Here is a 24,800-nt window from a genome sequence, read left to right as displayed (position 1 = left end):
AAAAATCCGTTGGGAGTTCTGAAACCGAAGCCACAAAAAATACTTTCCCAAGGTCTAACGAAAATTTAAAATGAAACTCAGCAATGAGCTCGCTTTCCCTCCACTCGCTGCTCCTCCCACACGGACGAATGGCATCTGCGACCCCCCTCTCTTCTCTCCATCTTCCACTCTCAGGGTTCACTAGGGGCGCCAGGAGAAGAGGCGCTGCCATGGGAATCAGCAGGCCAACATTGGTAGTGAAGGCGGCCGCTTCGGAGGATAATAAGGGAAAGGGCGAGGAAGAGAAGCTGGCTTTCAATCCATTTGGGTTTGTGACTGATAATCCATCGAGCAGGTCAGCGATACAGCTGCCTGAGTCTCCCGCGGAGGCTGGAAATGTCGGACAAATGCTCTATGTGAGTCTTTCACCGAATGTCCGAAAATTTTGTCAATTGGGAGATATTTGATGTTAAGAAATACGCGGAAGTGAGAAATGCTATTTGGAGTAATTGCTTGAATTAGCTTTTAGGTTTTGGCATATTACTTACTGTAAATTGAGTGAGAAGGAATTACAAATCTGATATGAAATTCTTGAGTAAAGCAGTCGGTGTTCCTATAATTGGAAAACAACTAAAGGTATGTTTTTCACAAGGAAACGCTTACTGGGTGCTTTGGTCATCTGCCGAGGGCCTAATCGTTGTGGGCACACAAAAGTAAACGGTCCGATCTATGGGTGACAAAAGAAATCGCTGCGTCAACAAATCATTCTGCTCCAACAAGTAAAAGATTATGATTCTTCAAACCGGAGCTGTTTGCTGTTTGCAGAAGGCGGCACCATCCGCCAATCAAGCCGATAATGCAGTTCATTATCTAATTATCTATTCCTTTGTAAACACCTTAATGTGTTAGAAGTATAAGATGATATTTGCTGATATTCATAATTACTCATCTTGTTGTTTAGTAATTTTGAATTTCATAGTCTTATTTTGCTTATGACAGTGTCATCTTTCCATAATCAATATTATTCTATTCTCACTTTGGTTTTAGCATGCAGAGGATTGAAGACAAGGGGAAAGATTATGGTTCTTATGTCAGATCTGGGAAGCTGAGATGGTTTGTTAGAGAAACAGGTACATTATACTCTTACAATAATCCTTAGAAAACTAAATTCCTCATTGCACTGTAGGCCAAATCTGATTACTCTTTTTTGGTGACCAAAATATTCTAAGTCAATAAGGTGGCTTTAAAGGCCCATTCTTGCTTGTTGTTAGTCTTGAGTAGGTTAACTTTATTTATTGTTTTTTAGCAGAAACAGGATAGTTTTTTTTATTTTTTTTGTTGGTAATGTATCTTTTCATTGTGAATTTCTTCATATGCTTCATGGTAGACTTGCAGTTTTGTAGATCACTAGCTTCTGTAGTAGAATCTGGATACTAGTTTTTGTTTTTTTTTCTTGAATTTCATTGAATCTTTTTGAATATCTATTTTGACAGGATCCTCTGACAGTCGACGTGGCACTATTGTTTTCATTCATGGGGCTCCAACACAGTCTTATAGCTATCGAGTGGTTATGGCTCAGGTGTGGTTGATCATTCCCTTTTTGAACTGCAGAGTCCAACTAATTTATGGGGAAAGTAAATCAACCATTCCATAGATACTTCACTGTTTTACTATGGCTGTTTATTTTTCTTCTTCTGTTAGTTGATGCATTATTTATTTGATTTCCCAATGAAATTTTGGCCATTGATAACATGACATTCTTCATAGGGTTGACTTCTCAAACAATAGTATTCCTAAAAATTCACAAGCATGTTTTAGTTCCTTCAAAATGGTGAGATGATCTGTTAGTATGTTTTCTCAACACCTTGCATTTTGTTTTTTGAGCTCTGCTTCCTTGATATGAAAATATTTAGGAAATGAGATACCCACAAAAACTATGAATTTTTCAAAAAGAAAAAGAGAGTATACTGGGACTAAAGTTTTATATGCAAAATCATATGTCGAGTGCAATCTATACTTGAAAATCTTTGAATTAAGGATAATTTTTTTTTTCTATTTTAGATGGCAGATTCTGGTTTCCACTGCATTGCACCTGATTGGATTGGATTTGGTTTTAGTGATAAGCCTCAGCCTGGATATGGATTTTCTTACACAGGTTTGTGCATTTAAGTATTTTCTTCTTTAGGCTCTGGCAAGTTTCTTTGTCCCCCAGCTCTGACATTTAAAGTTTATGGATTTGCTGCCTAAAATGTAGAAAAGGAGTTCCATGAAGAATTGAGCAAGCTCCTTGAAGTGTTGAACATCACATCTCCATTTTTCCTAGTGGCGCAGGTTGGAAAGTCTAGGCAACAGTTGCAAGTTTTTATAATAGTCGATCACTTCTCGACCTATGTGCCATATAAACATTGTGTTGAAAGATGCCATGATGGGTAGTTTGGTACTTTTACCCTACCTGTAAAGTCTAGTGGTAGCTCCATCATTATCAGCATTTCTTAAAATGTCTAATGCATGTTTATGTAATTTGAAGTTACATATATTGAGTTATAGGGTTGTAAGTGTCTAAGGGTCATTTTTGTCCCTTATGCTTTTATCACTTAAGTTATAAAGGAGGGAAGGTTGGGCTCGACTTCCAAGACACAAGAGCCTCTTTGCTCTCTTTCAGAATTTCTTTTTCTCTCTCTTTCTTCTCAAATCCTTTCTTTTTTCTCATTGATTTTTTATGTTTCTAGAACCAGTTTAGTTTGTCTAGAAATCTTAATAAATTAGGGTAAAACTCTCAGAAGGCTCGTTCAAGCTATGAAAGTAGATGGTAAAGTGAATTACTGCAAACATTTTTCTCTTAGCTTCCTATTGCTGGGAACCGAGAAAGAAGCACCTAAGACTTCTGGTTTTTGTTATCCTTCCTCTGAATTGGAATTTTATTTCTAAATAGGCTTATTTTGTTGGTCACTTCTAAACATGTATTCTATGCATTTCTATTTATTTATTTTTAAATGGCTTTGTTTTTTATCTTGTAGGGATTTCTTGTAGGCTCATATGGGTTGACATGGGCACTTAAAAACCCAGACATGGTTGCGAAGCTTGTGATTCTTAACAGTCCAATAACTGCCACATCACCCATTCCTGGATTATTTCAAAATCTAAGGTCCAAACATCCCCTTAATACAATTAAACATTGAAATTCTGGTGAGAAGGGTATTTGATGCAATTAAATATTCAGCTAGTGATCAAAAGGTTTTGTCAATGTGTGTTGCTGGACTGGAAAAGACATAGAGGAAGGTTGAAATTACATGTATGGAAGTTGAAGGAAGCACTTCAAAGAGGCCGATCTTGGGTGATAGATCAAAATGGAGGAGAAGGATTCACTTAGCTGAACCTCACATAGTTTGAATCAAGAGATTCCTGAATAGGTTAACCTTTCAAACTGCTGCTGAATCCATGGGCAGGCAAGAGACAACCTGGCGAACTGAAACATCTTAGTAGCCAGAGGAAAAGAAAGCAAAAGCGATTCCCGTAGTAGCGGCGAGCCAAATGGGAACAGCCTAAACCGTGAAAATGAGGTTGTGGGAGAGCAATACAAGCGTCGTGCTGCTAGGCGAAGCAGTGGAGTACTGCACCCTAGATGGCGAGAGTCCAGTAGCCGAAAGCATCACTAGCTTATGCTCTGACCCGAGTAGCATGGGCACGTGGAATCCCGTGTGAATCCTCAAGGACCACCTTGCAAGGCTAAATACTCCTGGGTGACCGATAGCGAAGTAGTACTGTGAGGGAAAGGTGAAAAGAACCCCCATCGGGGAGTGAAATAGAACATGAAACCGTGAGCTCCCAAGCAGTGGGAGGAGAATTGGATCTCTGACCGCGTGCCTGTTGAAGAATGAGCCGGCGAGCCTTGATGATGGTCTGTTGGTGATGACCTAGCTCTAGGACTTCAAAAGCAGATTGGAGTGATTCCAGAATACTTAATACTACCTATATAAACATGATGCAACAATGGGGCGTGTTTCCTGTTAAACTATTTTTTTTTGTTATTTCTTAGACTAAATATAATAACTTCAGGGTTGTATATGATTTGGCATTTGTTTCACTACTTTTTCTTGCGAAGTTGACTGTTGACAACTGTGTTCTTTCCTTTCAGAATTCCACTTTATGGTGAATTTACTTGCCAAAATGCTGTTATGGCTGAGCGTTTCATTGAAGCAGGTAGCGCGTACGTATCAAGGACTTCAACTTACCTTTATGATGTTACAAGTTTCATTCTGATATCTTTTATAGTTAATGTGATGTTCATTTTCGTTGTATTTTTTCATCATAGAGTTCCAAGATGTTGATGTTTAGGGAAATTTATTGGAGAAAAAGAGCTTTTCCAATTGTCGTGGAAAACATTATCAACTTGGAACACATTTACATGCTGCTTATGTGTATGGAATGATAATATGTTATTATTCAAAAGGAAAGCAACAAATCTTAACTGTGATAAAGGAGAATATTTACTAGAGCATTGATGGCTTAAAGTAGGATCCAAGTCGTGCTAACTTAAACTTGTTATTAAATGGGTGTAAAATGTACACCTGTACCCAAACCTTTCAGTTCGGGTCAGGTTTGAGTCCCACTTAAAAATTTAATAAATAAAAAATATTAAAGTTTAATTATTTAAAATTATCGAATGTAAATTTTATACATGAATTTACTTGTAAATAAATAGTTTTAAGTAGTGAAAAATAAAAAATAAAGCATCTAGTCTAGTTTAAATATATTGAACTAGACTGTTTAGTTTTGATTTTTACTCATTTGATCAATTAGACCATGACTCATTGGGTCAGGTGAATAAACCTGTATCCAACCCATTTATATTTCGGGTTGAGCTTGGGTCAAATAAATGGGTCAGGCTCCAATCAGATTAATGGATGGAGACCAAATTGGCCACCCCTAGCTTAAAAACAACACTTATTGGGGACCTTTAAAATCAATGCAGTATATATCCTTTCCAGTTGGTTTTCCATTCCTTCCCACCTAGAAAAACAATAGTATTTGATCGACTTCAAGAAGACCAAACATAAATTTAACTGAATTCTATTTTCTTTGAATGGTTAAAGAAATATCTATTTTCAAAAGTTAAATGATATCCTATGTTGCCAGCAATTTTTTTATTTTCAGGAAGAAGTTAATTTTTAAAACATAACTTTTTTGCTTCTGTTATCATTTTAGTTCTTTTAAAGGAAGATGGACTAAGTTCATTGTGTACTTCAGTTTGGTATCTTTGTTGTGCTTGTCTTACAAGGCATTTTTTCATCTTTACAGCTATGTATTGAAGTTGGAAAAGGCTGACGTTTATAGACTACCATATTTATCAAGTAGTGGACCTGGGTTTGGTTAGTACTCTTATTGTTGAATTCTGAATTGTCACATGAAGTCTAGGTTGTTTAGGAGTTAAATATAATGAAATTTTGTAATTTAAGACTATATAAGTTTATTTTGGAGGACTAAGCAGTAGATCTAAGAGGTTATCTTGCTGACACTATCCTCACACACTTCAAGACTCTGTAGAATGTAATCCTCTGACCATGCTATGAGGTGATGGGCCAACATTTTTCTTATAAAGAGCATTTGGAGTAAGATGCAGGCATGTATAATGTTACAATTTGAGAGAACCTTGGGCATGTTGCAAATCTGGGTTCAGTCTCTGCAGCATCATGTATTAAATAGCAGAATTCTTTCATTTCTAATTATTAATTTATTTTACTTTAATGAATATTCAGCATTGCTTGAAGCTGCAAGAAAAGCAAACTTCAAGGATATATCAAGCCGGATAGCAACTGGATTTTCATCTGAAAGGTATCAAAATTTCTGTGATAGTAGGTCTTATTAAAGTATTACATAGTTTTGTGGAAGAATAGTTAGTGCTATCACTTTTACTCCTCCTTGGTCTATGAAGTTGGCATTATTACCAGCAAAAGATGGAGAATGATTGGCATTGAAACTAATCAACTCCTTGCTATTATGAAAAGACACAAAATTGTTGAACAAGGAATGACACAGTTATAAAGCCAAAAGCTAGTGTTGAATTAGCTTAAAACATGTAAGGCAACCTAATGGAATTCAAGAGGTTGCAGGGATAAGAAGTGGAGGAAAAGGAGATAATTTTCTTATTACCTTCTAAAGGATTGGAAATGGAAGAAAAATTACAAAATAAAAATGTGCACTCATCCACTGTTTGGGGATTATAGTAACTGTAAATATGAGCAAATAAGATCTCTAGTGACATAAAGGGTGCTACGCAATGATGGACATTAGATTCCTAGAGCCTTTGATTTGACATCAATAATGTCCAGTAGCTAATGGTATTAGGTAATATTGCTATACCACAGTGCTTCAGCAAACTTGTTTATGCCCCTACCCTTCTTTTTCTCCATTGAAACGGTTAAGTTTGGATCTCATCTATATTCTACCTCTTAGGAAACCTATTGTCCGACCTTATAAACCAATAAAATCCCAAGTTATTTTTGGATGTTGTACTTTTTGCCTATGCTTTCACTCCCTCCATGTCGAAGCCCTTTAAATAGATAGACAGACGGACGAGTCGCATGAATTGTATGGATGGGGCACATAACAGAGGCTCCAATTGGCTTTGATACTTTGTTAAATTTAGCATGTTTTAACCCCAAATGACTGGCTACTTAGGAGAATTACTGTTCAACCTCATAAACCAGCAGAGTATCAAGCTGTTTTCATATTTGGGACATGTCTGGTGCTAACAGAAACATAAGCATGTGTGACTAAAAGTTATTCTAGAAAGATCCAGTTTAAGGTCTTTTTAGTTCTTCATCTTATTTACATCATGTTTCTAACCAAAAGCTAGTCAAATTTTCTTTTCGAATTTCAATAATGACCTATTTAAAGTCTTTATATAGATGGAATAAGCCGACATTGGTAGCCTGGGGAGTATCAGATAAATATTTGCCTCAGTCAGTGGCAGAGGAGTTCCAAAAAGGAAACCTGTCTAGCATTCAACTTAAGGTGTTAGAAGGGGCGGGTCATATGCCACAGGAGGATTGGTGATTATATTCTCTTCTCTCTCTCACTCTCACTCTCTCTCTCTCATGCCCTAGTGATATCTATTGACAGGCCAGAGAAAGTTGTTGATTCTTTGAGAGCATTTCTATAAATCAAACTTGAAGGTGATACCAAAGGTTATACCACATCTCCAGGTTTGTGTTTTACAATTATATTTTATTCCACTCACTTTGTCAATCATTGAATGGTTTGTTCAAGGTTGTCCATTTTGGTAGTTCTTTCCTCAACTCAGTGTTAGCCTTAATAAGTTAAAGAGTTCAGGGTTTAGGTAAGGTTCAGTATTACTACTTTGTCCCCTTCCCAAGGAATCCCCTCCCATACTGCCATGGCATCCTGCATGAACTAGATCTGGGATTACAATCCATGCTGAAGCTCATGGATGCTGGTGCTTGTTCCTGAATCGAACAAGAGCAAACTGTAGCAGTCATCTTGTTCAAAACTAGGATACAGCGTTGCTGGAAAGCTTAAAATAACCTTTATTAGATCTTGGAGGATGCCAACTTTTAATATGCTTGGGTTTCCTGCAGATTGCAATGATATTCATCCTTAATTATTCCTCTGGAAACCTATGGCGGATCCGATTTAATGTAGCAGGAGGAAAAGGAGTAGCCGTCTTGCATGGGGTTATCTTTTGTGTTACACTCTTTGTAAGTGAAAGAAATACTGTTACTTATTTGAAGTTCATCCAAACTTCTTCATCTCAAGTAGTGTCAATTAACAACTGCATTTTTGCCATTGGATCATTTTTTTGCCGCAGATGAAGATACTGCCGGGGGAAAATAATAATTTTATGACTTTATTTCTTTAACTTCATAAGGTGATTTCATTCTCAACCCTCAGCTATTAGAGATGGTCAGTAGGATTTTGGTGTGAAGGCATCTTCGTTAGAAGCATAGACAATCATTCACCTCAGTAACAAGATGCTATCTGAGTAATTCTTTTATTCTAGTATCAAACGTCTTGTTCTGAAATAAATGAAAAGTCTGCTTCCTCTTAGTTATTAAGCACCGTGCTTAACATTAAGTCACATAACTATTTCCATCAAATGACAAATTTTACGTGTTTATTTTTTCGAAACCTGACTGATGGACCACTATAGGATCTTTCATTTTCCACGTTTGTGTTATTTGTAGGATATAGAATACAATGAAATTCTTTGGATCGACTTTAGATTCCGTTCTCTGTTGAAATGTATTAAGCGAGCCATGTGTTAGCATCATCATCAAATCAAGGCCAATCAATTCACATGGAACAGTTGATTGGCATTAACTAGGGTTGCAATGACTGTCGATCTTATCATATATTGCCTATATAGAAGGAGATGAACAATTGGACAGAGTTCAGACAACATATTTCAAATCTTCTCTATCTGAAAATATGCCACCTATTTATCAATCTGCATCTACCACTATATGTTGTTTTATAGGGGAAATTTTTTTTTTTTTTTGCATAATTTTTAGTCTTTTAGATAAAATAAACACAGGGACTTTTGAGGAACTCATCCCCTTAATGACCCACAAAGCCCCTAGCACAGGCCCGTGCCTGACACACTTCTGTATACAATCAGGGCATTTGGGTCATCTGAAAGCACAATTTCAAACAAAAAGAAAGAAGAGAAAAAGCTTGATCTGAAACGATGCAGGTCATGATTTCTGGAGTAAAAAGGGCACATTGGGAACGTACTCGCATGTACGACCTGCGACCTACAGGAATTTTTGCGTGTGCATAACCTTTTTGGTCAAAGCATCTGTACGTCAACAAACAAGTTTTTGTAACTCATAAGCAACGAATGATATAATTACAAGATAAACTCTTACAAAGGTGTTTACCACAAGTTGCTACAAAACATATCGGACAATATTACAAATATTGCAGTATAAATGACCTTACGTCTTGTACCAAAAGATTTTATTATGTTCAAGGGTTGACTGTTAAGCTCCACGTAAGCCATAATTAGGTGGCCAAACATGCATCAATTTTGATAAAAAAAATATCATAAGCAGAAACATGGGTCACCTTGGATTAACTCAATTCACTTGTCATCTGACCTACACAGGCGTTGTAGGATGTATGGTCCTAGGCCAAAAAAGAGCAGCACTACCTCAGTTGCGAAAGCTCAGAGAACGAAACTCTCCTAAATATATCATAGGTATCCAAGCCTGCATTATGGAAGTAATGCTCAACGCTTGCTCGAAGGCTTCATGCTAGTTTAAAAAATGGAAGAAGGTTATGAACGGTTATTCCATATTGAGAGAGCAGAATACAAAAACACTACAAGAAAACTAAGGCCAAAGGCATTTTACAAATTGCTAATCAAAATCCTGCATCTTTTCTAAATGCAACTTTTTACACGACACAATCCAAGTCACACTGGCCAACAAAGATTAAACAGCAACATAAAAGAACATGCTGTTGGCTGGGAGGCCACTGTAAGTTTTAAATTCCATGCCTTACAGCAATGAAGATGCCCCTGACCTCAACACCCACCAAAGATTAAACAGCAACATAAAACAGTATTTCACTGTTGGAGGTATGTCACTGTACGTTAGACTGTGACTTCAGCAATGATGATGCCCCTCACCCACCCTGGTTTTGGCAAAGAAAATAATGGAACTTCTGATCGAAGGAATATGAGCACTAGCAAGAAACACTATAAAAGAAGTCATTACAAAAGTTCTGCGTTCCATTTTAGTAGGTACAATTGGTACCTCACTTAGGATCATCAATAACTCCCTTTCTCAAAAGGAAAAAAAAAGCACCCAACTGAAACAATTTAAAAAGATACATAAAAGTAGAAACCACCAACGTGATTTGCTTCTGCTTCATAGAAAATATTCTAAAATCTAAATAGCATCAAAACCATGAGAATGAAAATAATAACCCATAATCAGATCTCTGTTTCACCTGCTAAACCACAACTTCACATACATTTGTAGTGAACATGATGAAATGTATAAATATAGCGACTTTACCTGGTATCAAATATCAAGACGGTCAAGGTTGAAAAAGTTTGCTGAGTTCTGAATGAGTTCTTTCCGGCCATCAACCTGTAATGAATTAGAAAAAAGTAAGGGAGGATGAAAGTTATCAGAAAGTGCCAAAGTGATGCTCACACATGCAAGCCACGTAAGTGTAATGTATAGCTCCTTTTAGAAGCTACAACTTTCTTTTCTTTTTTTCTCAAAGCATTTATGAAGAAGTAATAAATGGAATTCACTTACCCGAGAACCCATCAGGGAAGAAAACACAACATTTGCTTCTGCAGCATCTTCAACAACTAGTTGCTTCAGCAGTCTTCTAGTCGGATCCATAGTAGTTTCCCAGAGCTGTACAGGCATCATCTCTCCCAACCCTAGTATCCAAAGCGCACAAGTGAGAGGAATAACAAAAAAGAGCACTTCTAATTTGCTAAGCACTTAATGCTCTCAATTTCAAGGTCAAAGTTGTTTGTCTTCTTTTTTTCTTTTTTTTTGTTTGGAAGCATGATTGAGTATTGTATACGTCAACTAAAATATAAATCTATATTATTCTCATCAATTGAGTTTGATTCTCCATAACGGGAAATATATATCACGCACAACGATCCAGTGATGGTGCAAAAGCAATTAAACTTATAAATCATAAATAAATACATCAGTTTTTAAAAAAGTATTTGACTTGACCAAACTAAACAAGTAAAATAACTCTTTTTTTCACAGGAAATCTGGCCACTGCTATCAGACATACCTTTAAAGCGTTGTATAGAGTAGGAAGCATTCGGAGGGAATGTATTTTGGAGGCGTTTAAGCTCCACATCATCATAACAGTAGCGGATCTGCTTGCCTCGTTCAACCTGAATATGCCAGGATGAAAGAGGAATTGGAATATTGACCCAAACTAAATGAATTTTAATGGAATTTTTTTGAAATTGAATTTAATGGAATTTGAACCCAACCAACAGACCAACCACCCAAAAAAAAAAAACAAGAAAAGCAGCAAAAAATGAGAAATGAGTTTGATAGCCAATATGAACCTTATAAAGAGGAGGGACACCCACATAGATGCAACCTTCATCAAATAGTGCTTTCTGCAGAAGAGGAGCAAAAAAACATCAATCCGTCTATATAAAATAATAGTAATAACAGAAGTATCATTATTTTCTTTTTTGGAAGGCAAAAGATTTTTTTACTGGCAAGCAAGAAACCAAAAACAGATCTCAGTAGAAAAGCTACAAAGCAATCAACCTACAAATAAAAATACAAAGGTAAAGAGGGACGGAACTGCCAAAATAAGGCTTTGCCAGGCATCCCCACCTAGAGCAAGCAAATCTGAAACTAAATTATTGCCTGGCTACGGATCTGAGGCCAAGTAATGTATAGCTAGTCCTAGATAGCACAAGAACCACTGGCCAACAGTCTGTCCAATTAGAGGGGTGGAGAACCTCTTGTATAACTTGAAGCTTATAGAAGGGTAAGAAATTCAGCATTTGTGGAACTAGTTTCACCAAGGGGACAATATAGGCAAGTAGGAGAACATTATGACAACAGAAGACTGCAACTAAACACGCCAGACTCAGATTACTACTCTTTGAGCTCCTGTGGAAATGGTTTGAGGTAGTCAGCCAGAAAGAGTCCTGTGAAAAGAGCATCTCAATGAATGACAGGCAGCAACAACAGTATCATTTTTTTTTTTTTGTTGAAAATAATAGGAGTGTCATTATCACACAACAAAATAGTTTCAGGATTGGGATTGCTCACAAAAACAAGTCCATGTACCAACAAGGTTACAGTGGGGAGAAGTGCAATCTAGGAAGTTATTCCCACTAGAAAAGTCAGGCTTGAGTCACTTGTGATTGAGCACATGGAATGACATTTTCATGTTGGAATCATTTGTTTAATGTGATTAAGATGGCAAAATGAAAAGCAGGCTGGTCCTTTTTTGAATGAATACGTATAAACTATTAAGAGAGGAAAAGTACAATACCTAGCTAAAAGGGCCTTCCTCCACAACAAAGTGTTGGAGCGAAACACCTAATTTAGCTTGAGTGTCAGCTAAATGGTTAGCTAACCTAGGAATGTGCTTCCAATTACAGTTCAAAAGAGAAATTAAATTATATATATCAAAAAACATATCCCAATACCGCCAAAGGGGAGGAGTTGACTTCGCACACCAATTAATGACAATGTTAGAATCACCTTTAATACAGAGGGGCCCTACAAGATAGCGTTTGAAACTCTGCAGCCCATTAAGCAAACCAAAGAGCTCAACAGTGGTAGAATCGGAGATTCCAATTAGCCCAGCGAAGGTAAAAAGTAGACAACCATTACCATCATGGATAACTCCACCATAGCCCGCAGGACCGGAGCATCCAAAGGCGCTACCATCAAAATTTAATTTGTAGTGGCCCATCGGAGGGAGAGACCAAATTTCCATAATCAGGGGACGGGAAAGACAAGTCATGCCAACTATCAACAACCAATTCCCTCTAAGGTTGGAGCTGTTAAGATTCTGAAATTCCTTACGCATGAGGATCCACGTGGAAACTTGGCCAACAATATTTTCTATTAGTATATCAATAGGGATAGATTTTAAGTTGAATTTTCGGTTGTTTCTTTCCTTCCATAAGGCCCAAATGATATGACCAACGCAGTAAGAGATAAGTAATTTCCCGAGCTTTGGGATGCTAGCGCTGGTAACAGAGAGAATAGTGGATGTAAGATTTTGAGATAGGCAATACTGGAAACAAATTTTGTTGAGGAGGTTAGTCCAGACAGTGTGGGCAAAGTTACAAAGTAAGAGGACATGGGAGATTGTTTCAAGAGAAGTTTGGCAGAATGGGTAGAAGGGGTCCTGGACAAGGATTCCTCGTCGGATTAAAGGATCAGACGTGAGGATTTGGTTCCGACATGCGCTCCAGATAAAAAATTTGCATGTGGAGGGGCAAACAAGGTCCAGGCAATGGCTGCAAGATGATCGATTTGTGGATAGGTGGAGCAACTAAGGATTTTATAAGCAAGTGCAATGGAGAAAGTACCTTCTGGGCAAGCAGTCAATATGAGTGTATCAGGCACATTCTGGGGAGTTACCGAGGAGAGACAAGTAAGGAGGTTGGATGCCAATAAAGCCTCAGAGTCCGAAAGGGCTCTCCGGGGATTCAAGTTCCATCCTCTAGATTCGGTCCGCTGGTCTGAGATAGAGGCCTCAATATTCTTGGCCAAGTTTGAAATCAAACCATGACTGATATTGAAACTGCACAGGCCCATCCACCAATCTGACCAAAATTTTGTCAAATTTCCCTTCCCAGAGTAGCATTTTACGGCCTTCTTGAAATCAGGTAATAATATTACAATTTTTTTCCAGACAGTGGACAACCTATTACATCTCCCACCCACAATCCACCAACCAGATAATTTGTTTGCTTTAGCAGTGACTAAAGTTCTCCAAATCAAATTAGGACACAAATTAAATTTCCAAATCCATTTAAGTAGCAACACAGAATTAGTGGTAGCAGTATCACATCCCCACCTGGTACTAACTTCTATTTTATTTGTTCAAGAAAATGCAAGACAATTATCTGCATGTTAGATGTCCAGAAATCACATCCCATGGCAGTGTTATCATACCCAGACTGGACCAGCCGGTTAAACCAAACCTGATCCTTCTACCAGATCTGTGAACCTATAAAACCGGAAACTAGCAGAAAACTGGCTTACTCAGCCCCATTAGTTGGTCACCAGGTCAAATGTGTAGAGAATCTGTACAACCATTTTTCCCAGAGAATCCTTCTTACATTTTTCTCTTCTTGTGCAACACTGCCAAGACTACTGTGCTCTTCTTACTTTTCCCAGTGAATCTGTACAACCATTTTTATGACTTCATTTATTTAATGCCATCTCTTTCACAAATTAAACCAAAATAACAGATAAATTTATATATGACTACCATAAGAATTCATCACGTAACAAATTTCTTAAGCTACCTGGTATCTATAGAAAAATGTAAGAAGAAGAGTTCGGATGTGAGCACCATCAACATCAGCATCAGTTAGAATGATGATTTTGTGATAACGAAGCGCTTCTTTCTTAAAATCCTCTCCCTGTAACATAGAAAAGGATGGACCAACACCACAGCCAGCACAAATAATCCTTAGAAACTGGACAAAGGTCTCTAAAAATGATTACATGGAGAAACAACAACCTTTACACCAAGCCCAAGACCAAGTATCAAATTTTGAATTTCCTCATTTTTGTACATGGCAGCTTCATCTCGACGTTCAATGTTGAGAATTTTACCACGCAAGGGTAATATAGCCTGCATAGAACAGCAAGAATCACACATCGTCCTTATGAACACAGAAACTTCATTTATCTTCTTAGTTCATTTTAAAATAGATATTGCAACCTCCACTGAAACATGAAATTTTTACATTTTTGTATGATAAGTCAAAATGTAACTGGATACAACATTATCATTAATAACAAACACATGAGATGAAACAGGAAAAAACAACCAGGAAGAGACAAAAGAGAAACAAAAATTGGAAGAAACGTATTTGAACCGATTTTTGAAGGCTCAATCCACCTCGTATGGACTGTTTACTCCTAATCATATTACAGTAGAAACTTAAATTTCATTAAGAAACTTGAGTATATTACGAACTTCTTATGGAGTAATCAACTTCTGTTTTTATGAAGAGTTTAGTACTACTTAGATTACCATTAACAACAGAAGCTCCACACAGAGCAACCCCAACCCATATTGACCAAGAAAAATAGTAGCAAAATCACTTTGCAACCATCAGCTGGCTGTTCTATTCCTCAAAGGTTTGCTGCCCTTCTTTTTTTTTCATGCATTCCGCTTCCTTTTTTCTTTCCACTCTCTTGTTCTCCTTATTGCTCTCCTAGTCCAACGCTAACATGTCATTCAATAACAAGCGTATTTTCTCTGCAATTGAGGAAGGAGATCCTCTTTTAACATTATAAGCTCAAAGAGGAGGGCAAGTACAAGATGTCTAGAAGGGGTGTCATTTCAAGATCATCTTTACTGCTTTCACATTCTTATATTACTTAATAAATGTCCGTATATGTTAATGTTGCTTTCGCACACATATTACATCCCAAGAACTGGTAAGACTTGAACTCAATACCCCATCTGCCAATGTAGCTTATGGCCCAATCAATAAGTCTTCATTCAATGACCCAAAAGAATAAACAAAGACGCCAGACAATGACAATTTAGTTGGCTGACAGAACAATACAATGTCAGTCGAAGATATAGAAGAAATGATCATGAGAGAATCATAAAAATTAGCACATGAAGTTGCATTAATGATATTTCAGTGACTTCCAAAATAAATATTGATATAAACAAAATAAATATGGCACTGAGAACTAGCTGAAAATTTCACCTGAAAAAATCGATCACGAGCTTGCTTTGCACTACCACCAGCTGAATCTCCTTCAACAATAAATATCTCTGCAAATTAAATAAAGTTACTATTAAAAAGGTAACATTTGTAGAACAGCCTATAAGAACACAATATACCATAAAATTTGAATTCCAACTGCATTTAGGTCCTGTCTAGTAGGGAGGAAGTCACATAAAAGAAATGAAAATAAAGAGTGTTCCAAAAGCCAGAACTCCCTTATTTCTTTCTTCTTACGGTCTCCCAAATCAAACAGGCCATTACGAAAATAACATGGAGAAAATCAACCATTGTATATTAGAAAGCACTATGGATAGCAACCTAGGCCCAAATGAACCAGTGAAAAAAGTACAAAACATACCACATTCTTCAGGATTTGCAGATGAACAATCAGCTAGCTTGCCAGGAAGAGAAGATGACTTCAAGACACTTTTCGTTCTCACCAACTCCCTTGCCCTCTTGGCTGCCAAAGCTGCCTGGTTGAGGAAAAAGAGTGAGATAAATCCACAGACAAAAAAATTTCAACAATGCCAGCTGACCAAAAATCTTCATATTAAGAAGTGTTTTTTACTTCGACAAAAATAGATAAATGCAATACCTTGAGAGCATTAAGAGACTTAGAGAGAATTAAATCCAGCGTATCAGGGTGCAGCTCTAAGTACTCAGTCAAATGCTCCTGAACAGACTGATCAACCACTCTTCGAACCTCAGGATTTCCTAAACGTGTCTGTTTAAAATGAAAAGATACTCAACTTTGTCAGCCAGTAGCAGTGAGGAGTTATTGATGATCCAAAGACAAAAACTGTAACACAAACAGAACCTTTGTTTGTCCTTCAAACTCTGGGTTTGGGACTTTGACTGAGATAACGCATGTTAGCCCTTCTCTCACATGTTCTCCACTTAAACTCACATCCTTCTCCTGTATTTGGTAAATTTAGAATTTTTCAACAAACAAACTTATATTAGTACATATCTATCACAATTTAGATCAACCTTCATAATCTTGGATTTTTTGCCAAGGTTATTAATGGTTCTTGTTAGTGATGCCTTCATGCCATCTATATGTGTACCACCATCAACTGTTCGAATGCTATTCGCATATCCAAGCAACGTATCTGTATATGCATCTGAGCACCTGAAAAGAACAGCAACTGTGACAAAATATAATACTCAACAAGTTCTAACAATAATAACATAATTCCTTTAGTTTATGTAATCCTTTAATTTACAATTTGATAAGCAAAAACAGGAAGAAATCTTATGCTAACTATAGAATAGGTGGTGAATATTTCTTCAAAATTAAAATCTATGTCATGGAAAAAGAAAAAATGATTTAAGAATTTAATATGTCACACAACCCCAGCAAATAAAAAGGTTACTTGAGTCTAGCAGAAGCGTGAAAGAGCAGGGTACTTTACCACTGGAGTGCAACTTCAACAATGATGCCATCTGTTTCTTTTCTGAAAGATACTGGATCATGAAGAGGTTTCTGCAATCATAAAAAGAGTTTCATTTTTCTTTTTAAAAACTTTTCAAAGGAAAACAAAACAGAAACAAAACTTGCTCAAAATTAATAACATCCAATCACCCTTTAACATGAAAATTTATTAACCAAGAAAACCTTACATCTTTACAAACAAAAGCATTCAGATCAGAATGATCAGATTAATAAGTAACATAAAGCAAACTTGTAGAGTTCCATTACAAAGACTGTAGCTGTATCAGACAGTCACGCTTCAAAAAATTACAACACAATGATTAGATTGCAATGAAGCAAAATAAATTCATACCTTATCAGTATTTAACCATTTCACATATTCAACCAAACCGCCAGCATAGCAATACTCATTATATAGTGCTTTAATTGGATCCTTGTCCTCCTTCTTGAAAGTGATAGTCAGCTATCGCATAAAAGGTGCAGATCATTGAGGTTATCACATGATGAGAAAGTAAAACCCAATTATAAAACTACTACCTCGTGTAAATAAAAGTAGGAACATTAAGCATGTAAGGGATGTAAACTGTTTCCTTTGCACACAAGAATTTTATTTATGAGGAAAGAGGGGAGTACAAACAGAACAAGGGCAGCATAAAAGGCACCAACGTATGGAAAACTGTAATATGAGGTCCAACCATTCTAAACAAGACATTGACGGTGCATGCCATCTTTACAGAGCAAATACGCAAGACAGTTAAGTGAGGAGTATAAGCCCAGGCATTAATAACTTATAGCTAAAGGCATGAATCTCTTTGAAAATTTCAGCTATCTTCAAGGAGGGGAAACCCTTTTTCCTGGAGCCCAGCTTATTACAATGACCCCTCACCCCTAAAGCGTGGAGAATTAAAGCTGCAGAAGTCTCAACCCATATATCATTGCCCAAAATTCCACTATCAAAGAGTACACAATGCGAAGTTGTTGAAGAACAAGTATAGAAGAGTCTTACATGTCTCTTAAAGCAAGAAGTCTAACAGAGCAATGATTCAATGTGGCGAAGTCTTACAAGAGTCTCACGGAAAGAAATCTCACAAAAGTGACTAAGTCAAAAAATGTTTTAGTTATTTTAGTATTCTCTTCTGGTTCAATTATTTAATTACTTTAGAACTTATCTTTAAGTATTTGACTTTAGGTGTAACTGGGACATAAGTAGTTTACTTGTAATCTGATTACTTATTTTGTCTATTATAAATAGAGACCCAGTGTACTCAAATCACATCAAGTCAATGAATTATTTCTCTTCTCCTAAAACTCAATAGAAGTTATCATCATAAACTAACCCCATCATCCTTCTATGATCTTGAATGACTCATAACGAATCTGACCTGTCAAATGCATGGTAGGTTTAAATCCTTTTATAATAATAAGCACGAAATCAACAACAACTTATATATTCAGAAAAATATGTTGAATCCACAGTTATATTTAAGTTCTATTTAAGCAAGTTATTTCAAACCACAATAAGTTTTCTTTTTTGGAAATGTTAAGAGACACTTCAACTATTTAATCTATATCTTTCTCCTCATCAAAACTATTCCAAATAAAAAGGACAGGTAGATAACCTTTTCTGTACTTACTGGATAAGCATGCTGGAATACTTCCATATAAACACTACAAAAATTTTGACCAACAAGTCTTAAAAGGAAAACATAAAACTTGAGGCCATAAAATTTGGATTGGGAAGAAGAGCTCCAGAATAGACATTCAAAGAGCTGCAAAGATGGAACTAAGACCCAAATCTTCAGAGTGTGATGCATATGATCTACCTGGAACCGCATAGGAAATATTGAGCACCAAACACAATAAAACAGCATGATTGATTTGTAATAGCAAACCTCAGGGTTTAAAAATGCCAGCTCCCTTATACGCCCAGCAATGGTGTTGTAGTCAAACTCCATGGATGATGTGAACACTGCATCAAATGATGGAAAAATAAGTATCATAGATGACAACTTCATAAATGCACATTATCTCCACTAATCATTTTACACGGTTAAAGGGAGTAGGCAACACTTTAAAGCAGATAAGGATGACAGACCTTCATGATCAGGCCAGAACCTAATACGAGTGCCTTGAAAAGAGGTTGATTCTGAGGGAAGCATGTGACAGGTCAGATTTGTTACAGGCTTTCCACGAGAATAGTGCTGTTGATACTCCTTTCCTTCCCGCCAGACTGTGACCTCTAATGCCTGCATATCATAACAATTAAGAAGTTGGACCTTACAAAGGAAAATATAACTCTGAACACCTGCAGACCCAGATAAAATAGCCATGAAAACAACGCAATTTCACTCTCACTATGCAAAGCTAAATGCAACCAAACAGGAAAGATAGTTGACTGTATGAATCTCAAATTACTAATTGGTCAGTAGTATGCTTGTCTCTCAACCTCTCACATCTCAATTTGTGCTTGATAGCATACTACTGGAAGAACCTAGGAAAAAACACAAATAGATCTTAGAACTAAGGAAAATAAGTTTAAAAGACATTGCTAGACGCATTCAATAGAATAAATGAGACATGCATGCCATTCATTTGACATCTGAGTAAAGGAAATTTGACTCATTAAAAGAAGAGGAATATGCACCTCAGATAAGGCATTAACAACAGATAAGCCCACACCATGCAACCCCCCTGAGACATTGTAACCACTGCTAGAACCTCCAAACTTCCCTCCTGCATGCAGAACCTACATGATCAGAGAGTTCATTGAAACATGATTAGCTAGTACTTTAAAGACATCAACCAGATCACAGCTACTAAAACATAATGCAAAGAGACTTTCCACAGCTACAGATTTCACTAAACCCAACACCCTCAGAGAAGATTCAATCATGCACTCCATCAAATTGAAACAATGGCTGTTCAATACCATGGCAAAGCTTTTTTTTTTTAAAAAAAAGCATACCAAACATTAAAAATAAAAATAAAAAAGGGCCTACCATGGCAAAGTTTGGAATTTCAGTTAATATTTGATTTTTTCCACTGTTCTCGAGTCTGATTTTAAAAAGAGGGATACAGAACTCTAACTTTTCTTACAGAAAATTTTTTTAAGGTCAATCCATCAGGTTATTTAGAGAGAGCATTTAAAAAACTGTAGAATTTTAGCTTCCTCCCAAAAGACAATCCTTGCAGTCTGACAACATAGACAGACAAACTACACTTTCACTTCAGAACAGGAAGTCATCATTTTGTGGCAACCAGTCAGCTCTTTGCTAGCCTACTAATAATTCCAAAAAAAAAAAAAAGTTGAAAAAAGTAAGAAGAAAGAAGGTAGAGAGAGAATGAGAGGGAGAGAAAGTGGAGAAGAGAAGATTGAGAAAGAAACTGAGAAGGGGAACCTGGATGTCCCCCAGCTTCTATTTATAGCTTAGGGTTGAGTGGGTTGAGTACAATTTACAACATTGCCCCTACTTTAAGTGAAAACACTAATTCTTTATATCTCCTATTTTACGTGTCTCTTTTACATGAAATTTGGTCCATTGGCATAGTTTGACGTGTAGAATAAGATTACATCAAGAAATATAAATAATAATGAGATAAAATGACCAAAAAGCCCCTGTTCTTGTTTTTCAATAAAGATGTTTGAACTACAAAACTTATCTTTCTGAGGTACAACAAGAGCCGCTATACACAGCAAGTTTAACCTGATAAATCATAGCCTAATTTTCTCCCTTGTTTTGTGAATATTTAAAATGCTTAGTATACTGAACAACCATCAAGAAGATGTAGCATCTGCAACTAACTGGTAGTGGTTACAGCTTCATGGCAGCTCACATAAGGGAAATTGAAAATATGTAATCCAAATGGTAAGATTGTGAATTCAACAATCAGAGAAAGGAAAATCAAATTCCACAAGAAACAAAACAGGCAGATGCAACTCTACCGTTAAAACAGTCTCCAAAGAGGATTTCTTTGTAATGGGGTGCAATTCTGTAGGAATCTGCAAACAGCACAATCAAATTAACCAAATATTAGCAAAAAATAAAAAATAAGGGTGAAAAAAGATCCATTATTTAACAATTATGGAAGGAACAAAAACTGAACCTTAAGGATCCCTAAAAAAAAGATTCAAAAAGATGCAATGCAAATTAAGGGCACTTTGGATGGCTCCATGGGTGCAAAAAGGCCTATTGACAAGCACGTAGAACAGAAGAAAATTCCGTTTTGATTTGATGATTTAAAATATAATACAAAGGCACATAGCCACACAAAGGACATGCTGCCCGTTCTACTTCATGTTCATGAAGATGAAATGCAAGATTTATTTTTAACATACAAGTAACATAGAACCCACTGCTTGAAGAGTCCAAGTGAGGATTAACAGAAAGTTGTGTCAATCACAGCAAGATCTGGCAGAATTTAGTACCAAGAGTGTAAACCCAAAGGTTCTCTTGCCATACATGCTGGATGTAAAGAGATTCAATTTTATGAGTGCAGCCCCTTATATAGCCAAATTCTGTTTGTTCTGCAATAAGTCTTAAGCTTGCTACAAACTAGGTAGAATCAAAGCAGAAATCTCATACACTTTCCTATCCAAAATTAAAAATAGTAACATTAAAGAGTCTCACCCCACGGCCATTATCAGTAATGCTGACAGAATTATCTGCACATAAAACAACATCTATCTTGGAGGCAAATCCAGCTTGAGCTTCATCTACAGCATTATCCAATATTTCATAAACCTAAAGGATATTAAAGGTTAGAATATCAAGTTGATTATATTGCAAGAATTTCAATGAAACAGAAGAGAAATACCAAATGGTGCAAGCCACGAGGACCAGTGCTTCCAATATACATTCCTGGTCTCTTACGAACAGGATCTAACCCTTCCAATACCTGAATTGACACATATGAACAATAATCACTAAAAACAATTTACCCTACAACCAAATAGTTGTCTGAAACTCAGACAACTCCCACATCAAACTAAAGGGAGCAGCCATCAATATCAGCAGTTTTTTTTCAGACAAATATATTGGAAAGTAAGTAAACTATTTTTTAAAAAAAAGGGGTTTAATGAGAAAAAAAACCATTGAAATAGTTTTTTTTCTTTTCTTTTGACTGAAATTCACTCGAAATTTATAGAAAACAATCCATTTAGTGTCTCACTTTAGTTTTGTAATCAATGAAAAACTATATTTGTTAGGCTATGCAGCCAAATTTTCGCATAACCAGCTCTTAAGCAAGTAAGATACAGCAGTAGCCACAAGAACATATAATGGTGTTTGTCCCTTGAAAAGATATATCTCCAACGTGGAGCAAGGCATTTGACTCTTTTACTCTGCGCATCAACCATAAGCAAAGTTCTAGTGGACGACAACAACAGCGCTTCAACCCACAACACCAAGACTAAACTACTGCCGTCATTTTATGGAACAGTCAATACAATACGTTTATAGCTTCCAACCGAAGCCTAGACTATACAAGATATTCAGCATGTAGTCCAACATCTAATCCTCCCAGAAATCCGACACAGTAAGCCCATCCTTAAGAGTTTCGGTTTTCCGCAGAGAAAATAAGACTAAAATTTCTTTTAAGTTGTCGACAATATGTTAGTGGATATCAGACACATGATCACGATAAGACAAAAATTCCCTTTCCATTCCAGTCACCTGCAGAAAACCATAAGAAAATAATTTTCCAAAATAATAGAAATCCAGAGAAAGCAATAACTTACTTACCTGAATCTGTTCGGAGCCGTAGGTTTTTGAACCTGTCTGTCCATGAGCCGCCTCGAGTGCGATGCTCGATGACATAAAAGCCCGAACAACACCGCCATTCCGAGCCAACAAGCCGCTCGAAGCTCGCACAGGCCGGTAAGTAGGCCTAAAACAAGAGCAGATAAATAAACGAGAAACATCACGAAAGAAATTGTGTATCTGTCAGTCGTGCACGGCGGAAAGAGAGAGAGAGAGAGAGAGAGAGAGAGAGAGAGAGAACCTAGCTCTGAAGAATGCAGGAGAAGCAGATAGAGGCAAACAACCGCAAGAATAGCGAAGGTTGATAGCAGAAGAGACTAAACGCCAAGTGAAGAAGCGAAGTGAAAGGGGAGGAGGCTTGAGGAGGGCCATGGAATTTTCGCTGTCGTGGGTTTCAAAGTAGTGAGAAACAGTGATTTTGTTTCCCGGAGCTGAAGATAAACCCTATTCTAAAAACCCGGGAAACTGAAATGTCCAAACTCCAAATACATAAATCAGTGGCAAAATGTGAAATAGGTTCGAAAATGAGGATTGCCGTCGTGGAGCGACTGCGTGCACACACACCTCGAATGTATGTGTGTAATTGTATTTAAACACAAAATATCTTAATTGCTTTAGCAATGCGGGACTAAAGAAAAAATAATAGAGGAAGGAAAGTCACAAGCGAGCCTCTCAATATAAAAAATATATAATTAGCTTTCTATGAAAAGAAAAAAGCCATAATTAGCATGGCTGCTTTAGCTTGAATCCAGGAGACAAACTCTCAGGGAAAAGAAGAGAAATCGCTAAACTAGCGTAAGAACCGATCAATGTGAGGAAACTAACTTCCTTCTTATCATGTCAATTCAAACACGTAGAACTGTCAAAAATATTCTTCAAATCGAAACCCAATCTGCTCCTCATTATAAATATCCCGCAACGTTTCCATTGATCCTCAGGCCCTGTAGTGAATAAAGTATTCTTTCAATAATTTCTGAGTTCGGATTTCTGTGTCCCATCTTCCTTATCAAGTTTTTTTCGTGTTTAATCCGATCTCAGATATCATGGATACCAAGAAAATCTGCTGTGGCCTTCTCGTCGTTGCTGCAACCGTCAGCACAGTCCTTGCCTCCGAGGCACCTGCGCCAGGGCCAGCAATGCACAGCGATTCAACTGCTACAGCTCCTGTCATGGGTCTGATCGGCGCTTCCATCCTATCCTTCTTCGCCTTTTACATGCAGTAGCGTGGTCCAAAGGAGATTCCAATAAGAACCCGAGGAACTGATGACGAGTTATTTTGTTTTTTGGTCATTTTTTTCCTGAATTGTATGGATTGAATTTTTCCTTTTCGGTGATTGTGCAGTGCTCACCTCTAATCTGATTAAATGATATGATTTCTTTTTTTCATTTGGGGGTGGTTATTTTATGTTTTAAACCCATTACGAAATCAATGCGAGGTCATGCAGAGGCATAATTGATCATGAGTTACCAGATACTCCACGTATAGCTTGTTACGAGTTATTAACATTTTGCAGGGAAAAGTTCCTGCTTTCCGGAATTTCAATCGTTCAAAACCTTTTGTAGATGCATCTTTAACAAAAAAAACTGGAGCTATGTTCGCTTGGTTTGGCAATTTCCGAAAGCTTAACGTTCTGATGCAGTTAACTGAATATATGATTCTATGTCAAGTAAGCTTAGCCTAATCCTGCAAATAGTTTTTTTTTTTTTTATCACCATCCCACCACAGTTATTAATCCAAAGAGGGCTGCTTTGCTGATCTGCAGGAGACTAAGTACAAGAATAATTTATGAGAACAGTTTCAGCCGTACCCACTGGGTATATTTACTTGCATAAGCTCAGCTTCAGTTTTCATCTGTAAACTGTTTTCCAGATTCTGGTTCTCAACAGCAGTAAAGAGCTATCCTTTGTGCAATTCTGTATTTACTTTCAAGTAGGCTTCTCCCACTTCACAAAGGCTTTCAGAAGCTCTCAGTAAGGCTTTCAGTCATGTAAATCAAATTGAGATGGTATAAGTAGGCACAGACTGATGCTCTGATGGCATTTTGTCTTGTACAATTTTACCTTTGAATTGGAGAACTCTTTCTTCGTTACTGGTGCAGAAACATGCAGCTTTCAACAAGCTCCGGATTGTGCTTGCTTTTATGGTACC

The 24,800-nt window shown here is 37.0% G+C and overlaps 2 protein-coding genes across 8 annotated transcripts; one reads left to right on the top strand and one right to left on the bottom strand.

Annotated features, from left to right (window-relative positions):
- Window positions 1–15: 15 nt before the first annotated feature.
- LOC137945796 (uncharacterized) lies at window positions 16–8,116 on the top strand. Of its 3 annotated transcripts, none has more exons than XM_068791826.1 (13): window positions 16–395; window positions 1,034–1,109; window positions 1,473–1,558; window positions 2,041–2,134; window positions 2,234–2,310; window positions 2,997–3,124; window positions 4,115–4,186; window positions 5,278–5,348; window positions 5,736–5,811; window positions 6,888–7,031; window positions 7,102–7,154; window positions 7,645–7,697; window positions 7,808–8,116. In XM_068791826.1, exons 1-11 carry the CDS (start codon window positions 84–86, stop codon window positions 7,139–7,141), a joined length of 1,176 nt encoding a protein of 391 aa, XP_068647927.1. In that variant the 5' UTR covers window positions 16–83; the 3' UTR covers window positions 7,142–7,154; window positions 7,645–7,697; window positions 7,808–8,116. The 3 variants fall into 3 exon arrangements, with proteins under 3 accessions (XP_068647927.1, XP_068647926.1, XP_068647928.1); XM_068791825.1 differs by having other exon boundaries at window positions 7,102–7,184; window positions 7,578–7,697; XM_068791827.1 differs by lacking the exons at window positions 7,102–7,154; window positions 7,645–7,697; window positions 7,808–8,116 and having other exon boundaries at window positions 6,877–7,007.
- A 367-nt stretch (window positions 8,117–8,483) lies between these two features.
- Window positions 8,484–23,136, bottom strand: LOC137946027 (DNA gyrase subunit B, chloroplastic/mitochondrial-like). 5 transcript variants are annotated; one of them, XM_068792183.1, is made up of 22 exons: window positions 22,893–23,136; window positions 22,634–22,778; window positions 21,708–21,788; window positions 21,521–21,634; window positions 20,836–20,892; window positions 19,537–19,638; window positions 18,988–19,138; window positions 18,785–18,861; window positions 17,245–17,355; window positions 16,873–16,943; window positions 16,448–16,589; window positions 16,275–16,373; window positions 16,053–16,181; window positions 15,816–15,930; window positions 15,437–15,504; window positions 14,227–14,340; window positions 14,009–14,125; window positions 11,063–11,116; window positions 10,777–10,882; window positions 10,272–10,402; window positions 10,023–10,097; window positions 8,484–8,797 (listed from the first exon to the last, which is right to left on the bottom strand). In XM_068792183.1, exons 1-21 carry the CDS (start codon window positions 23,021–23,023, stop codon window positions 10,029–10,031), a joined length of 2,184 nt encoding a protein of 727 aa, XP_068648284.1. In that variant the 5' UTR covers window positions 23,024–23,136; the 3' UTR covers window positions 8,484–8,797; window positions 10,023–10,028. The 5 variants fall into 5 exon arrangements, with proteins under 5 accessions (XP_068648284.1, XP_068648280.1, XP_068648283.1 ...); XM_068792179.1 differs by lacking the exon at window positions 8,484–8,797 and adding an exon at window positions 9,123–9,209; XM_068792182.1 differs by lacking the exon at window positions 8,484–8,797 and adding an exon at window positions 9,139–9,254.
- Between the last annotated feature and the right edge of the window lie 1,664 nt (window positions 23,137–24,800).

This window comes from Aristolochia californica, unplaced genomic scaffold (assembly GCF_029961685.1).
Source record: "Aristolochia californica isolate CCGP_79_NKW_82.1479 unplaced genomic scaffold, dmAriCali1.0.hap1 SCAF_12, whole genome shotgun sequence".
Classification (NCBI taxonomy): domain Eukaryota; kingdom Viridiplantae; phylum Streptophyta; class Magnoliopsida; order Piperales; family Aristolochiaceae; genus Aristolochia; species Aristolochia californica.
The sequence above is the reverse complement of the archived record's forward strand: the minus strand, read 5'-3'. Positions and strand labels throughout refer to the sequence as shown.